The sequence below is a fragment of the Falco naumanni genome, chromosome 4 (assembly GCF_017639655.2).
Source record: "Falco naumanni isolate bFalNau1 chromosome 4, bFalNau1.pat, whole genome shotgun sequence".
NCBI classification, from domain to species: domain Eukaryota; kingdom Metazoa; phylum Chordata; class Aves; order Falconiformes; family Falconidae; genus Falco; species Falco naumanni.
The window spans coordinates 81,642,373-81,657,308 of NC_054057.1; the positions used below are offsets into that span (position 1 = coordinate 81,642,373).

At 42.0% G+C, this 14,936-nt stretch overlaps 1 protein-coding gene across 4 annotated transcripts in view; it reads right to left on the reverse strand.

The window, feature by feature from the left end:
• PRKAR1B (protein kinase cAMP-dependent type I regulatory subunit beta) overlaps positions 1-14,936 on the reverse strand; it is a 100,796-nt gene that overhangs the window by 85,212 nt on the left and 648 nt on the right. Inside the window, exons 1-3 of one of the 4 annotated variants that reach the window (XM_040590947.1) lie at positions 14,012-14,225; positions 12,978-13,181; positions 97-267 (exon numbers count right to left, since the gene is read on the reverse strand). In XM_040590947.1, coding sequence (XP_040446881.1) covers positions 97-267; positions 12,978-13,154 — 348 coding nt within the window. In that variant the 5' untranslated portion in view covers positions 13,155-13,181; positions 14,012-14,225. Of the gene's footprint in view, positions 1-96; positions 268-12,977; positions 13,182-13,717; positions 13,810-14,011; positions 14,226-14,936 lie in introns of those variants that run through there. The other 3 variants (XM_040590948.1, XM_040590945.1, XM_040590949.1) reach the window with 3 other exon arrangements.

Consider the following 14,936-nt stretch of genomic DNA (forward strand, 5'->3'; position numbering starts at 1 on the left):
TCCTACAGGCTGCCCCGTGAGTCCAAATTATGAGCAAAATATGAGTCACTTGATCGTCCTGTACATCTCAGAATCAGATAGACAGTAACACATTACCTTTCTGACATAAGAAACAGCATCTTCCTCAGTGTACACTTCTGCACTGACCCCCCCTCTCCTGCGTCGGGCTTTTACCACTGGGTTGGGAGGAGGAGGGGAAATCTCATCATCATGAGAATCAGACTGGGAACTGGACTTCTGCCGAGCCAGTATTTGTTTGCATTCTTCCTGCAAGGCAAAAAAAAGACAATGAAACATACCTTATTCATGTAGCTAACTTGCTGGATATACTCAATTCACTCTTTTATGACTTTTATAACTACCAGGAACCCCTTCACTTCTACCTTTGGGAAACTGTCAACTTACACATGTGTACTGCTGAAAGAAAATTAAAAATTTAATGTGAGCATGAAGGACTGACACTAACTACAATGTGTGTACAGGTATCATCACTCCAGTACTTGACCTGTTCACCTCTTCCTTACACTGACGGTAACCAACGTATTATAAACTGCAGAAATATCTTTGCAGCTACTCCTGGCTGAGAAAGCGAAAGAACAAGCCTCTTTTGCTTACTTTCCAACATCACAGCTGTTATTTTCTCAGTTGGCTTGTACATATCTTTGTCTCTTGTACAGAGAACACATCAGAAGTCACACATCAATGTATTAGATAGGTTTCTTCATCTTGCTCTGCTCTGCAGTCTTACTGTCACCAGAAAGAACAAACATGCTCCCTACTCCAGAATTTCTGCCATATAAACATTTACAATCAACGGGACTACTGCCAAGCAAATAAGATCCAAGGTAGGCTCCAGAGGACTATGAAGAACGATGGCTGGCCTAGCACCAGCTGGCCAATAGGGAGGTTAATCTCCAAATTTCACTCTCATGGAATGGAGAATAAAATACAAAGGGGAATCTCTGAAGAGAGAGTAACAAGAGCAGGAAACAGTATAGAAGACCTTCAAGAAAGGATATCTGAGTTGCAAGACTGTCAATACATACACTGAATTATTTGACTTCTAAAGAATCAAGAGAAACAAGATTACCCATAACTATAACATTTTCCTGGAGCTCCGTGTCCCATCCTTCAGCTTCCTGGGGTTCAAGGGAAAGCACACAGGAGTAAAACTTCCTTTGGATCATCCATGTCTATCAGCTAAAGAACTGGGGCCTGTCTGCTCGTTCCCAGGCGCCTGCTCATGCCCTGGTACCACCTCAGCCTGGCATCCTGCTCACAAAAGACTACACTGTTTTTGGTGCTTCTTCAGTGCCGCCTTAGCTGGTTCCTTCTAGTTTTCACTGAGCCTGCCTAATGTGGAGAAAAACCGGAGATAGGGTGGACCGCATGTCCTTCCTTGGCTTGTCTGATACGGGAAAATGACGGGCATGTACAAGAGAAACAGGAGCAGTGTAAGGGGGTAAAGTCATCTTGTGCAGCAACAGTCCAGTAATTTTATTTGTGGAGATCTATTACATTGCCATAATTGCATAACCCACACCCTGATATAGTCTCAGGATTAGGTTGATCAACCTACACATAGCCAACTATCATCCAGTGACTCTCTAAACAACTCTGGTATTTTTGAGACAATTCAGATTAGCAGCATTGCAGGCTACCTGAAAAAAACCGTAGCAATGCTGAGGTCCCTGCACACCCCATAAAAGCAGTGTTCCTTTGACAGGGATGCCAAAACCTGGTCTCTGTCTTACACAGTTGATTTCCAATAAGACTTCCTAATCAGAGCTAATGCAAGGAGTCAGCGCAGGAAGGAGGATCTGGGAGCACCAGCACTAGACGTGGCAGATTACCAACACAGCCAGTTGGTCTCTTTGTCAGAGGAAATGAGTTATAGTGAACTCATCAGGTATGGCACCAGGAAAAGAGCAGTACAGAAAACTGGCACAAATTCACAATTTCTAAGCTTGCAAGAAAAACAGATGAGTAATATATGTTTTGCCACTGATGTTTACAAATGTCTTACAAACGCAGTCATGCCACTTGTCTTTTGTGGTGTCATTCCAGTTTTTTTCCTCATTATCACTGATGCTGCTCCTCACATTAACCTAAGGAGCCTTTGACACCAATCTTTGATGCATTATTGCTTCCTGAAATAAATAACTAAATAGTATTTTGCATGCTGCATAATTCAAAGAAAGAAGTCACACATTCTTGTTTTGATTAAGGGACTACTGAAATATTTAAGAGACAAGCACAGAGATAAAGGCTGGCTAAAGATCTGACTTCTCAAGGTTCTGACCTGCCTCAGAAAGTGCCAAGTTCTTTCTAAGATCAGTAGGGTTTTTTAAATTGGGATTACAACACTGTAACTCCTGGGCCATTGCACAGTTGAGCTAGGTGCTGTAACCAAAACAAAAGGGAAAACCCCTGATCTCAGATACATTAAATCTCTACTGAAACTTTTTCATTTCCAATTCAAATTTCAAATAGCAGCACTGTCTACGTAAAAACTGACTCTGCTAGATTTTCCTATCATGTAAGAACTGCAAGTCCTATCTAAACATTCTCATCAACTTCTTCCCTACTCCTCTCTGTCTCTAGCTTCCTTGACTACGATTACGCACTTGTAGAAACACAAATAATTAAAATACAAATATGTGTGATATTAAATATAATATCTAGTCATCAAAACCAAACCTGCAAGAATTTCAAATAATATTACTGGCTACTGCAGCTTATGTATCTCTTTGATAGTGTTAAAATGCTGTTCGTATTAAATGAACACAACCAAATGCACCTTCTTCATAAGTGTAACAGAAAGGTCATGAAGACCTTTCTGGACAGCAAGCAGCTGAAAGTATACTAAAAGGTGAGTACAACAAGAGGGCAATCAGGTAACTATTTCATGGTATGCAGCACTTAGACTTTTTTTTTTTACATAGCATATTTACTGATAGAGAAGTGGCTTGCCCCATCTGAATATCAAATACACACATCTTTTTCAGTACACATTGTATAAAAGGCACTTCCAAGGAATGAATAAATATCTCCTCTGCCCCAGCACAGATTTATATATGAAAGAAAGCTCAGTGAGATAAAATTAATATCACAAAGCATGCTCTTAAACCCAAATACCTTTTAAAGTAAAAAAGATATTAAAGGATTATAAAAGTGAGTTACTATATGATTAATTTTAAAAGGAAGTCTCTTCACGACAAACTCCTTTTATATAAACAGCAGATAGTTGACGGGCTGGCTTTTCCATATGCTGCTATTTGTAGTCTAGGTAGTATTTCCATTACTGAGTTAAAGAGTGCCTTTTGAAAATAAAAGCCTATGTTCTGTCCTGGGTTAAGCTTTCAAAAAGCTGTCTTCCATATATCCTGAGGTAAAACTGCACAAATATAGCAAATATTTTAAAGGAGGAATGGACTCTCTGCAGAATAGTTCTTCAAGCACTGATCATCAGACACAGCTTGATGTGAATGCTTGTGCAGAACTCACTTTCATGTAAACACTTCACCATCTTTTGTTGTCATGACAACAAGCAATCGCACTCGCTATTCAGACAGCGCAGATGATTTATGATCATATTGCCCAGTTATGCCCACCTTAAAATGAGAAAACACACTGCAAAACAGTGTCATTGCCTTTGAGCACGCCGCAGGGAGCATCTTCTTCCTCCCTTCACACCAGTATCTGCACTGGCTTCAGTGGAGATGCTCCAGACTTGTAGGACATGTAGGGTCTGATCCAGTTATCCATAGTCCAGTGCCATTTCAGGTGACCTTGCTTGGCTTTCAGCTGCCAGCTGAGTAGGACACAAGTGTCATGCTGTCCTGTGTCACATCTACCAGCTCCAGTGGACACTGCACATAATTTAGGGAGTCTTAACTGACAGTAAGGGACCACACGAGCACCACCGACTGAAGCCTCCAGCATCACTGCCACAGTCCAATACAATGCTATATGAACACATCCAAAATCTACAAACCAACACTGACTGCCATGTGACAATAACACTCTATTTCATATGTACATAATCTAATCCTACTTCTATTCAAACCATGTTGTAAGTGACCAAAAACCTAGATGAAGTTGTGAACAAAAGTCTTTTCTGGGATTTCTGGGGGAGACGGACAGTGAAACTGGAATACCATTACTGACTTTGATGACAATAAACTGGAAAGGAAAGAAAATATACCATCATTGCCTCAAATTAAAAGAACAACTAATAAATACAACTGCCATGAACCAATTATCTTTAGAATGTCCACCTTTAGCTAAGGTATTTGTGCTATAAGAGGCTGAGGTATTAAACACAGGAATTTAGCATGCTGTCCTCAGTGTATGGGGTCATTGCCTTTCCAGATTAAAGTTCCCACAAGTTTTTTAATGGTTTAAACATCACAAGTGAAGCGGCCACAATGCCGAGACAGTTTTTAAGTTTACCTTTCCTTTCAGACTGCTTGCTGAAGAGTACTCATGCTTCCTGACCCAGAAGCTTTCTCCTCTAACAGCCAGAGCATTTCCAAACAGAAATTCCCCTCCAGTAGTTCCTCTCCCAGTCTCTCCTTTCAGGCTTTGTCACCACCTGGGAACTCAGATGTTTCAACTGAAGGAAGAAGAACACCTAAGGAGGTTCCAAATCACTGTGCAGTTTTACATCAACATCCCAAGGAGACTTTTAAAAACAAGTCAGCTGTTTGGTATCACTGCTCGCTATCTCTGCTCTGCCTCCTACAATTTATTCATTGCATTCAAAAGCAACAACACAAAGTACACTCTAAATGAACTAATTTTTCTTCTTTTTTTTTTTAGCTCAAGCAGACTCATAAAGTTTTCTGACTGACAGACCTAGAATCTGCTTTATATTTATCCAGAGAAAATGTGCAGGATAGTTAGTTCATGCACATATAACTAACCTCCCTTTGAACTGGAATTGACCCAGAGGAGACGGTCTCAATACAGGAAGGCTTCTAACACCACCCCATTGCTCCTGTAGGCTGACATGATGATTTATAGCAACTAATAAAGGCCAAAGGCAAAGCACTTTGCTTTGTCGGAAGCACAGGACTGACCAGTGCCATCACTGAAAGCGGGAGAAATCTGGGAGGGCTTAATGTCCTTTCCAGTCTTGTCTTTGCCACGATGGACAACTCTATCTTTACAATCACTCAGCCTTGTAATCGGAGACTTCTCACACAATCCCAACTATTGTTCCACTGCCTTCCTGATGTGAAATGCCACCTTTTCTTCTACAGCATCACTAAGATAAATATCTTTAAAATCCACCCCTCCTACTAACGTATTTATCCACCCCATAGTAATCCACTGCTTTCATTAATACTACTGCATCCTCAGTGGCCTCTCTGCACCTCAGTTCATTCCCAACTTCCAATCTAGGCAAAATTCCCTTGCCAAAATCTACCTGCTCTTCCACTGCTCAGCCTGCACCACTCGCCTCCTTGAGCCCCTTCACTGGCATGCTTTTATCTCCTGCAACATGTTAACACTTCTTGTCTTCCCCTCCAGTGTCTTGCTGTGTCTCAACCCACCACTACCTCTTCCCTACTTTCTTACATACACCTCACGGTAAACAGAGGTTATGTTACAAAACACAGACCATGTTTTTGATACTTAAAAGCTTATATAATCCAAGACAACTGTAGCCAACATTTCTGATTTTTAAAATCCAGCCAAATAACAATATATGCAAGTACACCTTGCATAGGAAGAAACATGCCCACAGAAAAGCTCTATTTCTACTAGATAAATATAATTTCAACTAAAATGCTAAATATTATGCCATATGTTTCAGCAACAAGCAGAACACCTGTCACTCCGAAATTTCTAATCACTAGATATGCAATGCTAAAGCTGCTTATTAATTTCTTATTCCAGCCTTCTAACACAGCAGATCCTTAATTCAAGAAAAAAACACTAGTCTCAGTGAGGTTTAGATGTAAGACGCAGCAGTAGACCATCAGAGCATAGCCAGAGATAGCTGATAACTGAGGTTATTGACAAAGAGGGAATCATAAATGCTGCTATGCCATTTTGCTCCTTAAAATACTTCTGTTGTGTAGGCCCCCTTCACATTTAGAAGCATACTGATGCCCTTTAGATCACATGTGATGTTAACAGCAAGGTTGGTTATTCAAAATCTTGTGTTCCTTCAATTATTTCAGAGTGGAAATTGTCTAAAAAACTTCTATATTTTATACTTCTCAATAAAATTTTACTCAGTTTATTCTCTCTGATGTTAATACACATGAAAATATGTGTGCTGGGCTACCCACCTTAAATATATACACTCATCTTTTTTTTTTCCCTTTCATCTTCCTCCCCCCCACATGCATTTCATTTTTGAAACCCAAAACAACTTCCATCTGCTGTGAGTACTTTCATTGGTACAGGGGTATTAAGGCTAGATAGCAACATGAATTGCATGCTCAGGCAAGAATCCATGTGTCCCCCTTAACCCTTCAGTGGAACACTCACAACTCATTAAGTGTTTGGTTTGGTTTTGTTGTTGTGGGTTTTTTCCTTCACAATTTGCCAATAAATCCAAGCTAAAATAATTATGGACATGTTTTTATTTCCAGTTTCCCATAGCTCACTTTCTCAGTTCCCCAGTGTCTTGCCCAGGGGTGATGGAGCTGGCAGGCTGAGCTCCCAGGAGTTGCAGAACAACAGCTTGAGCTTACAAAGCTGTCAGGGTACAGCTCCAACACAGGCTGCCAAGCAGGCAAACACAGAGGTGCAGACCTCAGCAGAGCACACCAGAAAGCAATTAATTCCCCTGCCTCCAGCATTTCAAAATCTAAGGTCCTTTTCTTAATAGAAACAAAGTCGAATTTCAAATAACCTTAAATCTGCTATGAAAACTGCAGTTCTCCACCCAGTGTTCCTGGTGTCCAGTTGGACAGTCTCCACCCCCATCCTATGTGCCTAATTAAAATGAATTCATGCAGCATTAAAAATGTATTTCAAATAAGAAGTCATCTTTTTCTGCATTTAGGAGAATAATAATGAGGAATAACTTGAAAACTAACTGCATAAAAAGAGCAAAATCAAAATTCATCCTCATATTGGAAATCTGGTTTGACTAGTATAATTTTTTATATAGTCTTTCTCCTTGTTATCATTCCTATTTGGCATGCCCCTCATTTTAAAATAATTATTGTGGGAAGACAGAAAAAGCTTAACAATCTCTGCTCCTCGAGTCACACCCTACAACTGAAAGAAAATAAAAGGAAATAACTTTGAACATAATTTAGTGCCTTCCAGAAAAGCTACTGCCTCACCTTCACTAAGCAATTGGATGCAATGGGAAGGGTCGGTAGCTGTCAAGAGTGCCATGCCCAAAGTTCTGACAACTGTAAAACAGAAGGAATTGCAGGAGTACAGCCTCAAAACGCTCACAATCCCTGAATCTGGAGTTTTACCTTGCCCAAGCAGAGTTGCTACATAATCTAACCAGCCTCTCAAAAAAGATTAGCGAAGGATTTGCTGAGCTGCAGACAAGCAGGAGGGTAGGTACTCAGCCAGTTCTGCAGCCACAGACTCCAACAGACAGGATTTAAGCCCGGGCAAACTCTTTCTTCAAAAACTGATTGGTAAAATAAGGCTTGAGAGCCTCTACATCTCTTTGGGAGCCTATAAAAGGCTGCAGGCAGCTGTGGACAAATATGTGTATGTACCTGCTTCTAGCTGAATAGGCCCATTAGTATCAAGAATTTTCTTTTCCAAAGTCTGTTGTGATTTAGTGAAACCTGCTGTCAAACAGTGCCTGACCCAGCACCATTTTTAACTTTACACAAATTTGGCAAGGTATTTCATTCATGTGTTTAAAGCTAAGTATGAACCTGTTTCCTTAAAGCCACTTAGATGCTTAAAGATTAACATGGATTAAGTATCCTGATGAATGTAAAACATGATAGCTGGAGATGCGAAACAAAGAGCACATCCAGACAGACTTCCCTTCTCATTCCACCACTGCACTCCATTTTCATGAGTTTTTGACTTTGAGACTGGGAAAGCTACTCACACCTGTAGACACACAAAGTAAACAGGGAGCTCAGCAATCCTCTAACATGTTCTGCATAAGCTCGTAAGAGCATGGCTTCATTTATAATCATATTTATTTTAGGAAAAAACTTTTTTTCTCTTTCTGCTCTTATCCCCTTCATCCTCCACCCTTCCTAAACCTCCTGTTTTAAGGGAAGTTTGCTGAAGTGTCCTATAAATTCACGCAGTTTTTCCTTTACCTGTTCCAAGAAAACTGTCACCTCTAATAACACTGCCTGTGGCCAACTACAGCAACCACAGAGGTCTGACCTGAGCAGACTTTCATCCAGCTCTCTCTGGTACTGATATCAGAGGAATGGCAGGAGCAGAGGCCACCCAAGCCTACTCAGAACCACAGTCACAGAGCAAGGACACCCAGTGCTCCCACCACTGCATTGCTATCAGTGTCTCGGGTAGCTCAGGTATGTTCCCACATGCTTTAGCAACATTTCTGACCACCAAGCAGATACTGCCAAATTGCTTTGCAAGCTTTGAAAGATACAAAAGTATTTGTCTTACTAGTCTTTATCAAACTGCTTAGTTAATGCATTTTTTCAATAGTTTTTCCTCCGTAGGATTTTCCTTCAAATCCATAACCTCTCCCCAGCTTATCTTAAAGGAATGAGTTATACTCACTTGTATTTATACGAATGAATTTCATTGTTTTGCACAGGTTCTGGTGGAAGTGATTGAAAAATTTCTTGCTGTGAGAAAATGTAAATACTGCAAGAGACTACCATTGCAAAAGAAAAGCATGGTGTTCAAATTTTGATGCTCAAATACCTTTGGTTTTAAACCTTTTTATTATAAAAAAATAAACTGTATTTTAGTAACGGTAATGAATTTGTAGTTTACTACATGCTTTCTTTTTATTGCTAGTTTACAGCAAACCTCTGACATGCCATGACGTTTCTGAGCAGGTCTGTAGGCAATACTGTCTAATATCAGTAGGTGGAGCTACGCAGATAATCTCATTCTGCTTTATTTAATTACAGATGGCAGAATCCAGATTTTTCTAAAACTCTCTTTCTGTATGGTACCTTAAGACACGCAGCATCAGTCTGGATCCATAAAACTACTGCCAATCCACAGCAACTCAAGAGAGTAAGTTCACTACGTGCAAGACAGTATTTCCTGTATGTGCACAAGGCAATAGCAGGGACCAGAAGAGAGGTCAGGTCCAAAAGGCATCAACAAAAAACACCTGGTTCAGCCAGCAAAGCCATTGCTCTGAAATACACTACATGCAAAATGACTTCAGCAAAGTACTTGGTAATGCCTAAATATATTCTGCAGGTTCCTGCTGCTTCCCCTTCTTCTGTGCCATTTTCTTAATTAGTTCTACTCTTTATTATAATTTTTTTCTGCTGAACAACAGTCTAGCTTAAGCCTGGCAAGACAACTCCACCTCTGATCATATAATCACAGCACTAAACAGCCTGATGCTAACAAAAGTTTTGCAGTCTTGGTGTAGCTGAAAATACAAGGCTTTGCCTGTAATTCCTTAGTAATTAACTTTTTTACATATGGTAAGAACCAGAGATAAAAGACAGGTTCCCTGTTTCTTCGGCTATGCCTTTTTTAGTTCTCAAGTAAACAGGACCTAACTATAGCTGTTATAATAATGCCACATTTTATTAGCTAACATCTATTCCTCCACCCTAAGAAAGTCAATTAATACCCCTAAAGGAAAGGTTTTCCTCATCCCATCCACCAACAAGAGGTCCTATAGAGTCACAGGGAAATAGAAAACAAATTATTCAAAAGAAAATGTTACATAATTTTTAAAATCTCAGGTATCTAAACTGTTTTCCACTCTTTTCTGTGCTCAACGGAATGTTAGAGCTTTTTACAAAGTAACTGTTAACGTGATCAGAGGATATAATCTTGAAGTTTGTAGGTCACAGCATATGAAAACCGACTTGCAAACTTTAGAACATAAAAACTTAGGCTGATTCCCAGCAATTATTGGCATCTTAAGACAAGCAGGTCCTGCCAGAATTAAGTGAACAGAAAAAATATCTATTAAAGTTCTTGTACAATTATTTTCAGAGTTATGTTTTTTAATACTGTACTTGATACAAATAAGCTTCAAACTTCAAAAGGCATAAGGCGTTTCTATCTAACCTTGGCACTTCTCCAGCTGAAAACGATGACTGCAGAATCAAACATCAAACCTCAACCTCTAGCACTTTATTTGTAAGTATTTATTCATTTTCTCACTTTACAGCCCTCTCAGGCCATGTCTATACTTTGAAATAAAAAATGGCCCAGCTATGGACCTGAATACTAACCCAAGACAGTCCACATCCCTCAACTATTAGCTCATTCCCTGGCTCTGCTCTGAGCTGCTCATACTGATTCCTGCCAAAACAAACCTGCTCCTAGACGCGTTAGACCTAAGAATTATATTTGGGGGCAGTTAGTGTCATATGGTCAGGGGTGAGTCCCTGGCCTTTTTTCATTTAGCAGTACAGATGTAGGCTGAAGGCAATGGGCCTAACTCTGATGTCATCAGAAGTAAGGTGAAAAGCATTTATGATCTGGTCTGATCTTGCATATGATAAAAAAAATCTTGCTTTACTGCGTTGATTTTATGAAATGTGGCTAAGAATTAGCAAAATGAAACAATTTTTTTCTTGTATTCACTTCTGAGGTAGCTCCAGTACAATGATATGGATCAAGCTCTACGTGTTTTCCATAAGCTCTTTTTAACCACATAAAAAATATCCCACACTTCATCTCTCTAAAATGCCCACATGATTTTTTGACAGAAAAACTGTTATTTTACCACTCTCTTCAGTGGAACATGTTGTCTATTTTATTGAGTTTGAAGAATAATCCCAAAATACCACACTTTGGTGGCAAAATGCATGACTTTGTTTAGGCAATCGTGTTTAAACCCAAAGATTTTCACTCCTCTCCCCACCCAGCACCAAAATTAAAGGAGCTAATAGCAAATGTGACACATCAGTGTATTGCTCATTCACATATAAAATTCTAATGGGCAATTGCTACATTCAGAATTCCATTAGGATTCTTCAAAGTACCTATGTATGACAAGTGTCTTCTAAAAACACAATAAAACTTATTGAAATGATTTCTCTATCATTACAAGCCTTCATTCAACTGTTATTATGCAACCAACCAAGTCAAAATACTATCCTACAGCACAGTGCAACTCATCTCAAGAAAGTCCTCAGAGGTGGTTGAGAAAGGAAGTTAAATTGCTACAGGAACAAGAATTACAGTGCTGGAAATCTCCAGAAGCATCCTAAAGCCTTTAGATTCAGCAGGCTTAGCTCCAAGGCTGCTCTAGAGAGTCAGTGGCAAGATTTTTTTCCTTCCATGCTAAGCATAACATTCACTGAATTCAATGCCTTCCTAAACCATCTTTTGTTTTGAGACAAGCAATATCCATCAGCTTCTGCATTTGCATCCTGTTTGATATCCTGCTACAAAATTCTTGTATCTGCTGTTCTTTGGGGAGTAACAGTAGATTACATGGAAGAATATATCATTACTCAATGGTAGGAACTGCCTTCCTGTCTCAATTCTGTGTACCGTGTTTAGATCAAGAAAGCCAAACTCCTCCAGTACAACTCAAGTAATTCCACTAGCTATGGAGAACATTCCAAAATACTACAGCGTATTTTAATATTTTTTGCAAAACCATCGTTCCTCCTTCTTGCCAAGAAGTCCAGAATTGCATACATCCAGATGGATAACAGTTCATAACACAATAAAGGAAATTCAACAGATTTTATTCTCTTGAAATGGGTCTTGGCTCTCAGAAGTTTAGAATATGCAGAACTAAGATTATTTTTTTTAATAGTAAGCATTACAATCAAAACCCAATCTTTTATTTCCTACCCTTCTCTGATGTTCCAGAGCTTTTTTTTGGGCTTCCAACAGAATGCAATGTTTGCATTTTTTTAAAGCTATACAAATTTAGCATATACTCACTTTTACAAAACTTTATCTGAAAAGTGGACGAGACGTTTAAAATGCTTGTATCACCTGTAATATATCAGGTCTATGATTTATTCACTAGTTATTATTGTTCTCGCTATCTCCTTACAGAATTCTGCCTCTAGAAGGAAAAAACTACATAAAACTTACATCTTAAGACTACAAAATTTAGACGTTTCCTTTAAAAAAATCAAATAATCCTCTTCTAAAACTAAGTACGTAAATAAAGTCTCTGGTAGACTGAGGACTTTCTGGAGGAATCCCTCCCAACCCCAGAGAAAAGTTGTGCTCACATAACATGCTCTTCCTCCAAAAGATACCCAAAGGCTTTAGTAAGAATTTGTCTGGGAACGTTCTAAAATATTTCCCCCTCTATGCTGCTTTTGAAGGCAGTCACAGCGTATGAAGTCTAAGTGCATTTCTAGTTGGAGGATCCTGGAATAAGCAATGCAGACAGGCGACAGCAGTACATTAAACAGCAAACGGTTCAATGATCTTGAGAACTTGCTGGTTCCCCCATTTTGTTCACTTTTAGGGGAAGGGAAAACCATATCACCTGACACTGGAATAAACAGGGAACAGCATCTTTTGCTTTCGTTTTTCACATAGAATAAAAAATTTAAGGATACCATGCATCATAACGCAATGTATGCTCATAATTCTTTGGGTTATTTTTAACAAGTGCAGTTTGACAAAGAAATTTTAATCTTGGTGTTATGCACAAAAAATTCTATACAATAGCTAGCCAATATTACAGTAGATGTCAGCAAACAAATGGTTGGGTTTTTTTCTTCTAACAGCCTGTTTTTTAACAGTAGCCTGATAATTTAAAATTGAAAAGGAAAAATGTACCAAAATATGTGAAACTTTTTAAATAGTCCTTTTTAGTTTAAAAACGGAAAATTGTAAGTCACCTGAAAATTACTGACCTTTTCTAATTTTTCAAAGTGTTCTCTGAGGAACTTCATGGGTCGGTCTGGCTTTGCTATGCAAAGGTTTACAATGCACTCTTTTAAAATCTGTTGGATGTTGTGCTTCTGAACATAGAGTTCACACCCCTTCAGGCTCTCATCTTCTTCCACATTGCAGGAAGAAGCAGCAGCCATCTTCAAGCTTGTAAACAGAAAACAGACCTAGGTAAGAAAATGGTGCAAGACAAAAGACAGTTCCCAAATCCTTTGTCAGAGAGATCTGAAGAGGAAAGACGTTTTAACGTTGCCTGTTGCCTATTCAAGAGCTATAAATTCTGAACATTTTAATGTTCTGGGGTTGTACATGGAAATGCTGAAATGTGTCATTGTTGTACGACCAACATACAAGTAAGTATAAAAAGGGCATTTTAACTGCTAGATGGCGGTCAACCTTTGGAAAAAACGGTGCAATTAATCACACAAGGCCATGAGTTTCAAAGACAGCTATTAAATGACGGCATAAAGCTTTGCTTTTCTATTCTCTCGGGGACTTCCCCTACCCCCCTGCCGCCACTAGAAACCCTGTTTCCCACAAAAGCAGGATTTAGGAAAATGCCAACATCTCCCCCTTTCACTGCAAACCACCCTTCCCGGTCCCGGGGATGGAGAGGAGGGGGCAGTTTGGTAACCGGGGAGGGAAACAACCCCCAACCCCTCTTTATTTCCCCAGGCGAGCATACGACCGCCCCATTACAAACCAACAACAGCGAGGGCAGCTTTTACACCGGCCTCCCAGCCGCCCCTGCCGGGACACCGGAACCCCGGAGGCGGCAGAGGCTGAGCGGGGCGAAGGGCAGCGGGGCAGGCCCTGGGAGGCGGGGGAGAGCCGAGGAGGCGTCCCCGGGCCCGGCCGGGCGTCCCCCGGGGCCCGAGGCAGCGCATCCCCCGGGCCCGGGCTGGCGGATCGGCCCTTCCCTGCCCCCGGCCAGCGCTGCCGGGGAGCGCCGGAGGGAGCGCGGGGCCGCCGGGGGACGCAGGGCGCCGGTAAATACCTGTGTGGCTGGAGCCGGCTGAGCGGCGGCGGCTCCTCTCTCCTTCCCCGGCGGTGGAGGCGGAGGAAGGGGCTCCCCCGCCGGTATCCGCACTGCAGCCGCCGCCGCCTCCTCCCCTCGCCGCTCGGCCGGGACCGCGGGGCGCCGGGGGGAGCCTCCCCCCGCTCCCGCACGAAGGCTCCGGCCCCGCCGCCGCTCGCCCGCAGGAAGTCCCGCCGCCGTCAGTCACCGGCGGGCGCGGCCTCCCCGCCGCCTCCGAGGGAGAGGCGGCACGGAGCCGCACGGCATGGCACGGCACGGCACGGCACGGCTGCCCCACGCCGAGAACGGCCTGGCCACGCGGTGTGTGCCTCGCCACAAAGGGCAGCGGGGGCAGGAGAGGTGGCCTGCCAGGAAGGACAGCCTGGCCGTGAAGGCCAACAGCCAGGGTCACAAAGGACAGGCTGCCCGTGAGGTGGCCGGGCCAAAGGATGGGCTGGCCGTGAGAGGTGGCCGGGGCACAGAGGATGGGCCGGCTGTGAGAGGTGGCCCGGCCACAGAAGCCAGCCTGGCCATGATGGAGGGGCTGCAGAGCCAAGGCAGGAACGTGGCCCATGAGCCACCAGGCCCATTGCATCCGACCACTCGGGCAACTCGGGCTCACCAGCTTCATCACTTGGGTACTTAGAGCAAAGCCATCGCACCCAGCAGCACCTCTCTGCAAGGCCCCTGAGGAGCGTGGCTGTAGCTGGGACTCGGCTACGGGCCAGCGCATTTGCCGGGCCAGGTGCCAGCGCACCATCAGGAATGCTCCAGCGCACGTTCCTATTTCCTCTGTTCCCAGGGAATCCACACACATGGTTCCCACAGAATAGAAGGTGAATTAAGGACCCCAAAGGTTCACAGTCAAGCTAGGAAGAGTGTAACAAGAGAATAAAAGTCCTTG